Source organism: Cynocephalus volans, chromosome 4, assembly GCF_027409185.1.
Source record: "Cynocephalus volans isolate mCynVol1 chromosome 4, mCynVol1.pri, whole genome shotgun sequence".
NCBI lineage: Eukaryota > Metazoa > Chordata > Mammalia > Dermoptera > Cynocephalidae > Cynocephalus > Cynocephalus volans.
The window spans coordinates 18,622,811-18,636,905 of NC_084463.1; the positions used below are offsets into that span (position 1 = coordinate 18,622,811).

Genomic DNA, 14,095 nt, shown 5'->3' on the forward strand with positions numbered 1-14,095 from the left:
GGAACAGGTTTGGTTTTTCTCACCTTTTTTTGTAAGATAAAAGGGAAGGCCTCTGCTGGTTAAGCCAAGGTAAATGTCAGGGGCACAGGCCTAAGAGAGACAGACAGACACTGAAATTCTCAATATCCCCACTTCTCTCTGCTGCCAAGAAGCCCCAACTTAACCTGGAGGGCACCCCGGGAGTCTGGAGCAGGTCTCCATGATCACACCTGGTGAGAGGCTTGTTGGCCACCTCTCCCTGTGTTTCCGGGCAAGAGCAAGCTGGCAAGCAACCAGCCGAGATGCTTCCCAAGGCTCTGGGCTTTGACACTGGTGGGGGGCTCTTGCTTTGACCTGAGACTCAGAGATCCCAGCTCATCCAAGTCACTTAGAGGGTGAAGAGGAGGAGAAAGTTAGTCTGGCTGCTTGCTCAGACCCCTAGACTACAGAATTCAGCAGGTACTTCAGAGCATGAGTGATGACTTTTGCATGGGGGTGAGTTCCACTTTCGAGGGGGAAGGAGTTTAGCAGACTACATGTGGTTGGTAATTAATTAACCACTTTAGCAACCACTGTGTGCTACGGACCACTCACCCCCAGCCCATTGAGTCTGTGTTTTTCATGTTCAGACCCTATTTCCAAGGTGTAGGTCATTTGGAAGCTCTCACACCTGAGAGCTCCCATTCAGTGAAGTCCTGGATCTTGCATCCACGCTGCTCCTGGGCTTTGATTATGGCTCCACTGCCTGGACCCTCACTTCACACAGCTTTGTGTAAGGCGACCTCACCCATATGCCATTGTCTGTTACCACCCTAGACATCATTTCCTGCTCAGCTTAAATTGTAGCAGGTAAGGCCGCATCTGAGGTGTGAAGACTTCTGCATTAACCCCCCAGTGTGTCTGGTGCACTGTGGGGAAGTGATGACCTTTCACTAAGCCGTGGAGGCTGCCTATCTTCCGTGGTTAAAGGGATAAGCGAAAGTCACGGGGCGGAAGAGCTGCTGTGCAGACTCAGGTGGGGAGAGAAGCATCTGTGAGTCAAGAGGTGTCGCCATCTGCCTGTCCTATTCTGCTATGGATGTAGAAGCACTTGTCAATTAGGAGAAGAAGCATGGATGATATAAAATAGGATATAGTGATAGGACATTTTTAATTGGCCCTGGCACGCATTTGCACAGCCGTATGTTACCTACCTGTGGACTCAATTGTGCTTCCAGTCCCCTCCCCCCAGCCCCTTCGCTGCAGCAATCCTCCTGATAGTAGTCCAGGGTCAGAGTCAACTTGTGCATATAGAAGAGCCCAGATTCCTAATAATCTCTGATAATAACTATTTTAAAACAAATTAGGAAATATCCCTTTCCCCCACAGCTTTACTACCTGACAGATGCTAAGAGCATGGTTCAAAGCCCTGCCAGCTCCCCTAGGCTTTTTCTGTATTTTAAGGGAATGCTATTGGTTAACTAATTGGAATGGGGGGTGACAACAGAGGCAAATTGACTTTCCCCAAACCACACAGCACAGAAGGACTGAGAATGAGGTTTACAAAGCTCTAGCCGCAGTCAAGTCTCACGGAAGAGGAGAAGCTTCCAGGTGTGCCATGGTGGGGAGGAAGGTCACCGTACTGTGGACACAGGGAACATGGAGCAGGAATCTTGACTGGGGTCAGGAGCAACTGCGTTATAATCTGGGGGGCTTTCACGTAGTACATGAAGAGTGAAAAATGTCTTCATCTCTACGTACTTGTTTTATGCGGACCTTAGGTGCTGAGTAAGTGGCTATTGACTTGCTTAACTGGCTGTGCGACCTTGAGCCTTGGTTTCTTCATCTGTAATAGTGTAAAAATGACTGCTAGGAGGGAAGCCATTACAGCTCGTTTGCTGTATGGGATCTTTCCACACATCCCACCGGGGAGAGATTCTTACCTCTGCAGATCCCAAGTGCCTGCAGTCCCACTGCCGTGTTTCTTCACTGAGAAAATATGGGAAACAGGGCTGGCCCGTGGCTCACTTGGGAGAGTGTGGTGCTGATAACACCAAGGCCGCGGGTTTGGATCCCGATATAGGAATAGCCGGTTGGCTCACTTGGGAGAGCGTGGTGCTGAAACCACCAAGTCAAGGGTTAAGATCCCCTTACCGGTCATCTTTTTTTAAAAAAAAAAAAAGAGAGAGAGAGAAAAGAAAATACGGGAAACAGACAAGGGACAAGGCTTTATGGCTCCATTTGGTGACCAGATACAGACACAATGTCCATCCACCCCACAACCAGGAAATGTCCAGGCAAGAGAGCCGTTCTGTGGAGCAGCAGCATAAATGCCATGTCCCCATGTCTGTAAGGGCTACCCAGAGGCTATAAAACCCCAAATACTGGGATTAGGATGCTGAGTCCAGCAGTTTTGGGTACTGAATCATGTATTTTTAAAGACAAAATTAAATATCTGACCCACCCAAGATTGATGTCTACTCCATGTACTTCTTTCACTGATTCATGGACTTTCAGTCTCGGCCTCCAAAACCAACCCCAGAATGACACAACCACAGAGATGATTTGACAGCTGACCTGTCAGGGCAGAGCTGCCAGGTGCAGGTAGGCTCCTAACAGTGCCAGCTTCATAGTTTGTCGTGCAGGTTTAACATCTGTTAAGTGCCTGGTACACAAAGGCCTGTAATCATTACTGATGTCCTCAACCTTATTTGTCTCCTACTGGAGAAACAAACAGATGGAAAGCCACTTGCTCGCCCTCTATTCTGAGATGACTGTCAGCCTTGGGCACCTTGTTGAGCTGCCTCAGACCATCCTATGAATATGTTCAGCACTGATCAGGCAGTTCTTCATAGAGCACAATAAAAGCCTCTGATATTTCTACCTAAGGCCACTTTACAAAAAAAGCATTGTTTTAAAATTCCCCCCAAAAGAATCTCACAATTTTCCTTCGTGGCACTAATGGCTTCTTTGGCTGGACTCTCCAACCAGGAAAAATAAGATTTGAGTTTTACCAAAGTTTGCCTTATTCCCCTGTCTAGCACAGGTCGTGAAACTGATTTTGAGAGAATAGAATTGCGCATCTGATTTATTAGGTCATCTTTTAATTGAATTCAAAGTGTTAGGTGTGCAAAATTTAACACTGGTATCCTGATGGTTGAGAACATGTTTTAAAATCCTATAGTTAGTAATAATGTTTTCCAAAATTTGAGATTGTCTTAGCTACATGAAGGAGAGATATAATTTAATTTTGGTTGCATAGAGAGTTTCATCCACTTGGAGGATTTACATACTCGGCTTGGTGTCTTCTGTTTTCCTACACAAACAGGTCCTCAGCCACAGAGACCCAATGCCTAGAGCAGTTGGGTACCTGAGGCCGTAATCATGTGTCTACCATCAATCCAAAGCCATGGCAATTGGAACCTTAACAAATTAACTAAATCAAGGTCTTCCTATTTTGAGGGAATGTATTTCCATTTCCATTGGTATATAGGTATATTGCCCGTTGTTTTTTACTGCAGGTGTTAGATATCTGAGTTTTGTTGAGTGGTAATAAAAACGGGGAAGAACTCCTCTGAAGGCATGTGGGAAATGAGTCACTCTAGAGAACCCGGGAGTCTGAGCTAACCTATCCACGTGAGTCAGGGTAACCTATCCACGTGAGTCAGGGATGTCTTGAGTACTTATTGACTTCAGTATTGAGTGAGATGGGAGCAGAAGGTCTTCCTTGGATAGAAAATAGGAACTCAATGGGTGGCCCAAAAGAAATGTCTGGATTACAAACAGAAAGAGACAGGAGTCATAGCCAAGCTAACAAAGAAAGCTTTAGGAACATGGCACCTAACAAGCCCTGTCATGTCTGTTAATGATACTTGGTCTAGAGATTAGCCTGGAACAATAACTAAACTCATTGTTCACTACCACCCCTGCCCAAACTTGTTTCTCCTCCTGCATTCTCACTCAGAGGGTGTCTCCACCAGTCACGTCGACATTCAAGCTACAGTACCAAATTGGTCTCTAAGCTACATTCAATCAACAATCCAGACATGCTTCCCAACATCCACATTATCACTGCTTTAGTGTAGCCTCAGTGTGCCCTTCTGATCACTTGTCAAGGCCTTCTAAATAGTGTCCCAGCATACAGCTTCATCCCCCCTAAAGCAAATTTGATCATGCCTCTCTGGCTTAATCAGCTCCAAGCTCTCCACAATGGCACATAAGACCTTTGTGAGCTGCCCCCTGCCTACCTGTATTAGTCTGTTTTCATTGCTTATAACAAAATACTTGGAACTGGGTAATTTATAAAGAAAACGAAATTTATTGCTTACAGTTTCTGAGGCTGGGAAGTTCAAAGTCCATCTGGTGGTGGCAACAGTTACTCAGGGGTCTCACACTGCAAGATGGTAGAAGCAGAGAGAGCAGAGAGAGAGAAAGACAGACTTTCCTCTTCTTTTAAAGCCCTCTTTAAAGAACCTTAAAGAACCACACCCCTGACCACCTGTTTTAATCCATCCACTACTGCAGGGTCCTACAATCCAATCACCTCTTCAAGGCTCCACCTTCAAATCACCATAATAGGATTTCCCACCCTCTTAACAGTCACAGTGGGGGCTAAGTTTTAATACATAAAACTTGAGGGACACAATTCAAGCTTCAATGAGTTTTGGGGGAACATAACACAATCCACTACACTACTTTTCAGCTTTATCTTTACACTATCCCAGTTTTCCAGCTTTGGCTCTAACGTTACCAAACGCCAATCTCCCTGCACCTACAGTGCTGTCTCTTGCCCTTCAGAACGTCTGCCCATGACGTTCTCTCTCCTTCAAGTGCCCTTCCCCGTGCCCCTCTTCATCTAGCCAGCTCTTACTCAGCTTTTAAGATCCAGATCATACATCATTTCTTCCAAGACAGATTCCCAGACTTTCTCAGTTCACAGCCTTAATGTCTCAGTCATTTTTACATAGAGCCTGTGGACCAACATAACTACCTAACAGTTCTGTTTATTTATTTAGTTAGATCCAAACACCTTAATATGAATTTATGTCCTAACAACTTAGGAGCCATTTGAGAAAATAATACACATAACTTGAAAGGAAAATAACTTTTTTATTTCGTTCTTAAATAACCTCAACTAATTACTAGTGGGGTGTGTGTGTGTTGGGCACGACACAACTGCTCAAGACTAGGAATCAGATCGGACACCGCCCCTCCCATTTCCTGTTCCACATTGATTTTTGTGAGTCCTTGCTTTTTATTACGGCAGCTGCCAAAACCCCAGCTTCATGAAGACATGATGTCAGGAGGAACGCAGCACAAGCAAATACTGGAACTGTCACTATCTTGAGCTAGTAGCTTTGTGGTATCCAACAGATGATGAGGACTGCTGTGTCTCCCTCAAAAAATGTAAAATATCTGGTGGCACCTCTTTGGAGTTTGCTGTGGTGTCCTGACCTAGGGCAGCTTGATGTACAATTTGAGAACCTCAGGCCTAGAAACTCCCCCTACTGAGATAGATCCCCTATTTCGAGACCCCTTGTAATGGCCCTTAACATATTGCCTTGTAAGAAGCTGCTAGTGCCTCTTTCTTGCTCTAAGTCCGTGAGCTCTCTAAGGACAAGGATTGTGCTTTCCTCCTCTTCGTGGGGCCTGATAATGTGGGGCCTGGGTGGTGTTCAGCCGAGAGGAAGACACTGTAAAACCAAGGGGCTGCAGAGGGGTCACCCAGGATGACAGTGACACAGGCAATTCCAGTCAAGCTCCAAATCTATGGTTCTGAGAGGGAATGCAAATCCTCTGGACCTGGGAACGGGAGCCGCCTGAATCTGCTCAGTCAGGCCTGAGTCAGCCAAGGGATCAGAGGCCATTGTCTCTGACAGGAACCGAGCCGTCAGAACAGCTACGCTCAACAAAATCTGAGTTTTATTTTTGGTTGTCATTTGGTTTCCTGGTAATAGGTCCTTCAGAGGAAAAGGAAAAACTAGAATGGAAGGAGGGCAAGGGAGAGGGAGGGAGAGAGGAAGGGAGGAGAGCTGTTTTGTCGCTGGTAAACTAGGAGAAAGATTTTTCCTTTCCAAACCTCCTTCAAAGGCATGAGGGGATCTCTGTGTCCCTGGGGCTAGAGCAACCTCGAATCCCAAAATCAGTGGAGCTGAGGGTGGCAGATGGCGGGAGGAGCCGCAGCCAGAGAGTAGCAAGACCCTCGGTGGGTGCCTCTGGTTCCTCCCCCGTGGACTAATGTCCTCACATCTGCTGGCTGGAGTTTCTGATTAGCCGTTGTTTTTATCTTATTTGTGCTATTCTTCCCTGTCCTTCCTAGGCATGACAGTTTGCATCCACTTCTTTTTTTATTCTGCTACAAATAAACCCTAGACATAATTGGGAAGGTTAGGACCAGGATTCGAAATCAAACTTATGTTCACACATGACAGAACTTCAACAGTTCACACATACCACTAATTCTAACCAAGAAGGTCCCATGTCAGTCATTCATTGCTATAATTCATTGCTGTAATACAATGGCTGGGCAACTGGCATTTTAATTTAAAGAGATACTCCTCCCTTATCTGCTCAAGGTCTCAGGTAGTCTTAGAAATAAACCCTCTGCCAACTTCTGAGTCATTCTGAAGGTAGCAGACGTTCAGGCTCCATTGGGTGTAGGGTCCACCCCACACACTCCCACTTGCCTTTGGCATTGGCTGCATTGGGTGGACCATGGAGGTGGGTGCGCTATGGCAACAGCCTTTCCTCAGCACAGTGGAGAAGGGGAGAGTTGTTCTCTACCTGCCCGTGTTCAGTTTGTTCTGTGGGCAGAGTTCTGGGAACAAACTCAACCCAAATCATTGCAAGCCTGGAAGCAGGGTTTGCCTGGAGCTCATAACCCTAGCGAAAATGTGGCTTTAATCCTCTGCACCCTCCTGCCTAGAGAGTTGTACTCCCCTGTTTCAGATAGGTAACTTCTCCCTAGAAACTTACAAAAAAAAATTTTTTTAAGCACATTATTGCCAGGAAGTTCTTTCTGGTAGCTAACTTGAGCACTTCAAGTTAACTACAGCACGGCTGTAGCCAAAGCTTATTTTATTTTGGGTAACCCTCACTGAAGAAGGGCCATCAGATACAATGACCTTCCACAAAATCGAGGACCTCTCAAACTTGTGTTCTTCAGAAAGAAGAATTTCGCTTTTCTTAACTTTTCATCATAGCCTTATCACCCAAACCTTTAATTATCTTTCTTAATTCTTTTTCTTTGAACCCTCTCCAAAACTTGTATTGTAAGTTAGAGACCATAACTTAATTAGATCTTTCATTTCCAGAGGATACTCCTAGTGCTTCAGAAGAAATAAATTAAATTTGTCAGATATATTTCACTGGGGGAAGGGAATAGAAAAAAGAAATCGGATTCTTTATATAAATAGTACATTGTTTGTATCACAAACGAGTTTTCCTTTTTTCAACTGTGTTTGAAACAATGGGTCCTTTTTTGGTGACTTTAATCCCTCAGAGACTCTAATCTCCAAAAGATCATGATTTGCGTTTCTTTGTGAGTACATGGCTTTTGTACTAAAAAAAAAAAAAAAAGAAAAGAAAAGAAAAGCAAGCTGTGTGGCCTCTGATTCTCTAGTAAGCAGTAAGCAAACAGTGCTGCAAACCGGCAGCGATGGAGCACCTTGTCAAGGCATGGGGATGAGTGTGTAGGTTTCCATGTTTCTAGCCTTTTCTGTACCAGCTTCTGCTGTGAGGGAATCAGACAGGTCTATCTTGTTTCTCCATAACTTCACCTTTCTGTAAGTTGGCTTGTCTTTTACAAAGTTGTTCTAAATAGCTGTGCAAATTTATTTATCCTGATCATTTGGCTGGCATCTGCTCAGGTTTTCCTGAGGAAAAGGAAGGTCGTTAGCTAATCTTTCAGCTGTGGAGCAGAGCGACAGAGCCTGGCCTCCACTCAGCCATCATCTTAGCCAGGCTGCTCTGAGAAAGTTTCTTCACTTCTTTCCACCGGAGATTTCCCTTGTGTGAAATGAAGAAGTTGGGCTCACAGATAATCTCTGAGGTCCCTTCCAGTCTGACCCTGCAATTCTTACAGCATCAGTCCTTCTAATTGCTCCATGATGGGGTAGGACAGGGAAGGAGAAGGTGGGTTTAGCAGCCAATTGGAGAAAAAATGCTTGGAAAGAATGTCAGTTTAATGTGGATTTTCTACCTTCTCATCTCCTTCCAAGGACCCTGGATCAGTGTAGTACAAAGAGACAGGAATGATCATTTATTGATCACCTACAATGTGTCAGGGACTATCCAAGGCTCCTATGTACACTAGCTACCTTACTTAATCTTTACCCCTTACTAGACAGTAGATATGCTATGTCTTCCACCTCCACATCCATCTGCTCCCACCAACCCTTACCCAGATGCGTCTACATCTTCTAAGTGTCACTTGAAATGTCACTTCCTCAATGCAGCCTTCCCTGACCCTCAGGCCAAACTAGATCTCCCCATCTCATGTTCTTAAGGTTCCCTGTGTTTTCTCTCCATTGTAACTACCACCGATGTAATTAAATGATTAGCCATACAATTAGTGTTTTCATGCTGACTCAACTGAAAACTTCACAAGGGAAGGGAACATCTTAAATCATGTTCATTGCTGTTTTCCTAAAGCTTAGCACAGTGATGACAAAACAGTTGAGATTCAGTTGATGTTAATTGCATAAAGGTAAGCATGAATGCATGAATCAATGAAAGGATGGATGAATGGCAAAGCTCAATAGGAACCCCAAACTATCTGGTTGTTGGAGACCTGCCTACAGTTTCAGAAGAGCTCTAGTTGTGAGCTTGTGCACAAGGGCCTCACTGCTACAACCATCCTGTGGATACTGACCCACGATTAGTAGGGCTTGGGGTTGTTTCTCCAGAAGTGGGAATGCTGGCTGCATTGCTCTAGCCATTCTCTTTTACCCAGTGCTCCTTGTCCCCAAAGATTTGTTTAAATTGCTGAACATGATGGCTACAGCCTGGAGCTGGTGGTGGTGGTGGTTGGAGGATGGGGGAGGGAGGCAGTGAACTGAACCAAACCCACCGTCCTTGAATGCATTTGGCACCATTCTTAACACTTTTAATCCATTCTGCCAAGAAGCTGCAAACAAGACTCTGCTCTGTAGGGGATATGGGTCAGTGAGAATGAGTGGGTGAAGCCCTTTAGGGAAACAAATATAAAACTATAATGTGGGAACTGTTGAAAATAGACTGCATGGGCAGCCAGGTCGCATGCAAATCTAGTGCTGACTACATGGACATTAGTTATAAGTCCTAACTTACATATGCCTTGATGTGACCCTTGGAGGGAAACCTGTGCTGACGGATCCCCCTCACCACAGAGGAGTGAGTGGAACGCGGGCTTTGACGTTGCCTTCCTCATGCTCAACTCCTGCCACTGCTCCGAGAAGAGCTGAGATCAGGAGCCTAAAAATACTAACAAGAAATTTGATTTCTTCTTCCAGACAAAAAGCCCTGGCATCCACAGGAGGAAGAAGTGTTCAGGCAGCATGTGACTGGTTGGTATGAAATAAATAAATTGAGAAAATAGCATGTAATTAAGTCTGAGTGGATATGGATGAGTGGGGATATGCAGTCTTTCTCTAATGGACCCTTCCAGGGGGAGATGGGCCCAGAGACCACGTGACAGGCCCATTTATCAAGTCAATGGCCTTCTCTGCCCCGGTCCCAGGGCATGCTTCTCCTTGGAGCTGTTTAAAGAGATTCAGAGTATTTCCAAGGTAGAGCCCCTCTCACGATATCTTACTCCCTCCAGTTGCATAAAGATTCACTTTCAGTGTGTGGATGCTGGGTGGATCAATTTAGCAAAACCCTACTTACTTCCCAGTACCCAGAGCAGATCCCACAAGGTGGCCTTCCAGAACGTCCCTCATCTTTGGAGGCATGTGGTTTAATCACAGACTGACCTAAGGGACAGGATGGGTCGGAACCGTACGAGTGGATTGGGAAAGGATTTGGAGTTTATCTGAGAATGCTTCCTGGAGAGCAGCTTTGGGAGCAGTTTTTAGGGAGTTGTGAGATGAGGGGGCAGTATGACAAGGAGAACAGAAGCTGATGTGTCTGAGAGTCGCTCATGAAGTGAGCTTCGAGGGGTAGAGTTTTAAAGCACAGATGAGAACCCTTCCATGGGCACGCGCAGGGTGCAGAGTGCATGGAGCGGGGGTCTGTCTCTTTCAGCTGTTCCTTCCCTTCCATTATTCTCAAGCAGGCCTGCATGGCTCTCTTCTCTCCTACAGGTTATTCTCACACGTCGGTGACCCCTTCCTGGATGACCCCCTGCCCCGGGAGTACGTCCTCTACCTCCGCCCCACCGGCCCCTTAGCACAGAAGCTTTCTGACTTTTGGCAGCAGTCAAAGCAGATCTGCGGGAAGAACAAGGCCCACAACATCTTCCCCCACATCACCCTCTGCCAGTTCTTTATGGTGAGCTGCGGTCCCCCACCCCCAGGGAGCCTGGCTCCCAGTGTCTTAGCCAGCCCCCGTGACCTGGGGTAACAGTGGGAGCTACTCAGAAAGACTGGAGTCATAATCATGGGCTCCTAGAGCTGGAGGGACATGCAAGGGCTCAGTGTGGTCCATGGCGAGGGTCTCACCCCAACCCCTCTTTCCCTGCATCTGCTGAGGCCCAGGAACTCCCCAGGTTTAGTGTAGAATCGCGATGACCGTATGCTCCTTGGGACCCCGGGGACAGCCTGCAAGTGCCACACTGGTATGGTGGCAGAATAGAGTCACTGATCTAGTGTCACCCTTGTCGATTGCCTACCCTCTCCTCACTTCCGTCAAGGTAAGAGCAGAAACCCAGAAAGCACAGAGAACAGTGAGTGTGGTCCATAGACAGGAAAAACTATTTCAGCCTTGCAGACACTGTCCGCAGGCTTTTTTCACTAGACCTTTCTAGAGAAAGCAAAGATACCTTTTACCTGCCAGAGTTACATAGTCCAGCTGTCAGAAAGCTTATTTAAATGGATTAAATGACTACATTAAATCCTCTTCGTTATAATAAATGCAAATGCATTTCACCTACTTTAGCTCTCTGTGGTAAAGGAGAAGAGTCGATTTATCCACATAGATTTAAGACAAAGCAGAATGGTAACATTTTAAGACAGTTTTTTAAAAAATATTTTGCTCTGTTTTTTCCAGATGTATTCTCTGTCTCGCTCTCTTTTAGGTGAAAATATGTTCCTAACACCTTCTCGTTTACCATTCAATCTGAAAATTAAAGTGATTATCATTTCCTCTTAGTCATCCCAGGATCCTTCTCAAAAGGTTTAGAGACACTCGCTCCTCCTTCCACTGCTCTGAGAAGTGGGAAGGAGCGTGTCGCAGGCCTCTCTGGGCCTCGTTCTTCCCGGCTGTCATGGGGTGGAAGTAGAGCTTCTGATCACCTAAGAGGAACAGAGAACAGTAGAAAACATACAATTTATCCTGGGCTGCGGTGCTCTCTCCTGTCACGGTCCTCCATTCCTTTGTGTGTGTTATGTGAGCAAGAACTTTCATTTTTGCTAATTGATAAATAAAAAATTATATATAGTTATGATATACAACATGACATTTTGATATATGTATACATCATGTCATGGCCAATTGAGCTAATTAACATATACATTACCTCTCATACTTATTTATTTGTGGTGAGAACACTTAAAATCTGTTCTCAGCAATTTTCAGGTACACGGTGCGTTGCTATGCACTATAGTCACCGTGCTATACAACAGCTCTCTTGAACTTATTTCTCCTGTCTCACTAAAATTGGGTGTCCTTTGACCAACATCCCCCCCATCCCCCATTACCCCATCCCCCCCTCGCATCCCTGCTCTCTGCTGGACCAGTCCTACTGCATTTTGGCTGGGTTCAAAGGGGCCACTTCAGAGCAAGGGAAGAAGGGAAGAGGTTGTGTATTTTCCAGTTTAATGTACCAGTTGGATAATCTATGTCGGGATAATTAGGAGTCTGCAGTTCCTCTCACTCTGCACAGACAGGAGTGATGGTTAAGTAATTGCATTATCAGCCTCCAGCCTCTGGGGAGAGGCTGCCAAATGTTAGGTAGCAGCAGACCTCTGTGTCCCCTGGGCTTTGAATGCAGCCTGCTGTTTTCCCTTGCCAGTGTGAGGACAGCAAGGTGGATGCCCTGGGGGAAGCCCTACAGACAACTGTCAGTCGCTGGAAATGTAAGTTTTCAGCCCCGCTGCCCCTGGAGCTCTATACCTCCTCCAACTTCATTGGCCTCTTCGTGAAGGAAGACAGCGCGGAGGTCCTCAAGAAGTTTGCTGCTGACTTTGCTGCAGAGGCTGCATCCAAAACTGGTGAGCAAATGCACCTGCCAGGCCAGCTCCAGGCCCTGCTAGTTAAAGGGTTGGGAAGGAAAGGGATAGGAGGGGGTTGTGGAGGAGCGGGATGGAGTCGGGAGGTGGAGAGCCCTGCAGGAATGAGCTCACATGACAAAGAACACAGCTATTCCCTGTAGCACCCCACACCTCTTTGCTGCCTTGTGAAAATAGTGAACGACTTCTCTGCTAACTTTCTGGAGAGACTGTCCAAGGCTTACTCCCTAACACCCAAGTTGCAGGTACACAGATGACTGTTCCACAGGGAACTGTAGATGTGTTCCTTTGTAGCAACACTATCTCCTTCCTGTTCAGAACTAAGGAACCTTCCTTTCTTCTCCTTGAGGTCCCTTGCTTGCAAGAGATTATCTGGGTCTCACAGTTCACTTCAAGGGGACCCAGAGCTTTTCTCAAGGTGTAGCATAGGACAGAGAGTAGAGTAGAGCCACTTCAGATTATATCATAATAAAATCCACTAAGCCCTCACCCATCAATTTGCTGAAACCCATTAGACAGGCCCCTAAGCCTCAAAAGTCTGTCCAAAAATGTAACCCCTTCAAGATGCCCCTGCTTTTTTCATGGTAGCTCTTAGTTCAAGCCAACTGATATTTCCTGTCAGAGGAATAAGCTTAAAGCAGTGCTCAGAGGGAGGGGACAAGAGGGGCAAGTTTGCAAATCTCTCCTGTGTGACTACAGGTGCAGGCAGGCTCACTGAGATCTTTATGCAGTGGGACAGGGAGAAATCCAAGGGGAAAGAGCCTCTGCTGGCTGCTTGCAGAAGGAGGTCACAATAAGCAGGTATCTGTCGGGCACCCACTATGGCTCATCCGTGAGGAGTGCGACAGAGAAGGGAATAAGAAGCGCTTTCTCCTGGCCAAGGAGCATTTGGGAAGCCCGATTCAGCGCAGTGACAGAGCTCTGAGAAGAGAGAGGCTGCGGGAGGTGCAGTGGTTCAGCCTTCATGGAAGAAAGGAAGCTTGCACTGGGAACACATTGATCAGGACACAGAGGAAGGGCCCTGCAGGTGGTGGGTGGCAGGAGCACAGGCAGGAAGGAGAGGTGTGAGAGGACAGCAGGGAGCTGCCCTGACCGGAGCAGAGGGCACAAGCTGTGCAACTGAACCCAAGCGTTGAATGCAAGGCTGGGGCCACCCAGAGCTCGCCAGCCCCTGCGTCTTCCAGAGGGCCAGAGAGGGGAACCTGAGCAAAGCCGCACATCTGCCCACACCCTCCTGACCTTTGGCCTGCACCCACCTGCCATCATTTCTTGCTGCTATTTTCATCACCACCTTGGGCCCTTTTGCTCAGTCTTCCTCTTTATCAGAAAAGCCTCAAATACGGCTCCAGACCCTAGGAAGAGTGTGATCAGGGCTCAGCATCACTGCAGTATCTTGGTGAGGCCTCTGCTCTCAGTAGGAACTCGAGGCCCTTAAGACACCTTCTGTTCTTTGGGAGGGGGATCTCCTTGGACTCTCCTCCTTCCCCCAGGCACCCCTTCACCCCCAGAAATTAGTCTCTGATTTCTGACTTCGGTGGAGCCTGGCATTACACAGGAGCTTAATATTTCAGAGAAATAGCATAATAGAGAGGCAAATGATTTCCTGTTCTTATCCCTTGATCACAAGGAAATGGCTTTTTTTTTAATCATCCCACAGTAGCTATTGTCAGAACCACTAAATCCCCACAAGAACCAACCCTAATGCTGTAGCTGCAAAACCCAAATCCTTCACAAATGAGAAAAGTGGGGCTCAGCCAGGACTGCGGCAG

At 46.6% G+C, this 14,095-nt stretch overlaps 1 protein-coding gene across 3 annotated transcripts in view; it reads left to right on the plus strand.

The window, feature by feature from the left end:
* The window catches only part of UBASH3B (ubiquitin associated and SH3 domain containing B), a 126,716-nt gene that overhangs the window by 86,761 nt on the left and 25,860 nt on the right, over positions 1 to 14,095 (plus strand). For 2 of the 3 annotated variants that reach the window (XM_063094116.1, XM_063094118.1), the window contains exons 2-4: positions 9,450 to 9,503; positions 10,242 to 10,428; positions 12,110 to 12,308. In XM_063094116.1, the coding sequence (XP_062950186.1) occupies positions 9,450 to 9,503; positions 10,242 to 10,428; positions 12,110 to 12,308 (440 nt within the window). Of the gene's footprint in view, positions 1 to 9,449; positions 9,508 to 10,241; positions 10,429 to 12,109; positions 12,309 to 14,095 lie in introns of all 3 variants that reach the window. The other variant, XM_063094117.1, reaches the window with a different exon arrangement.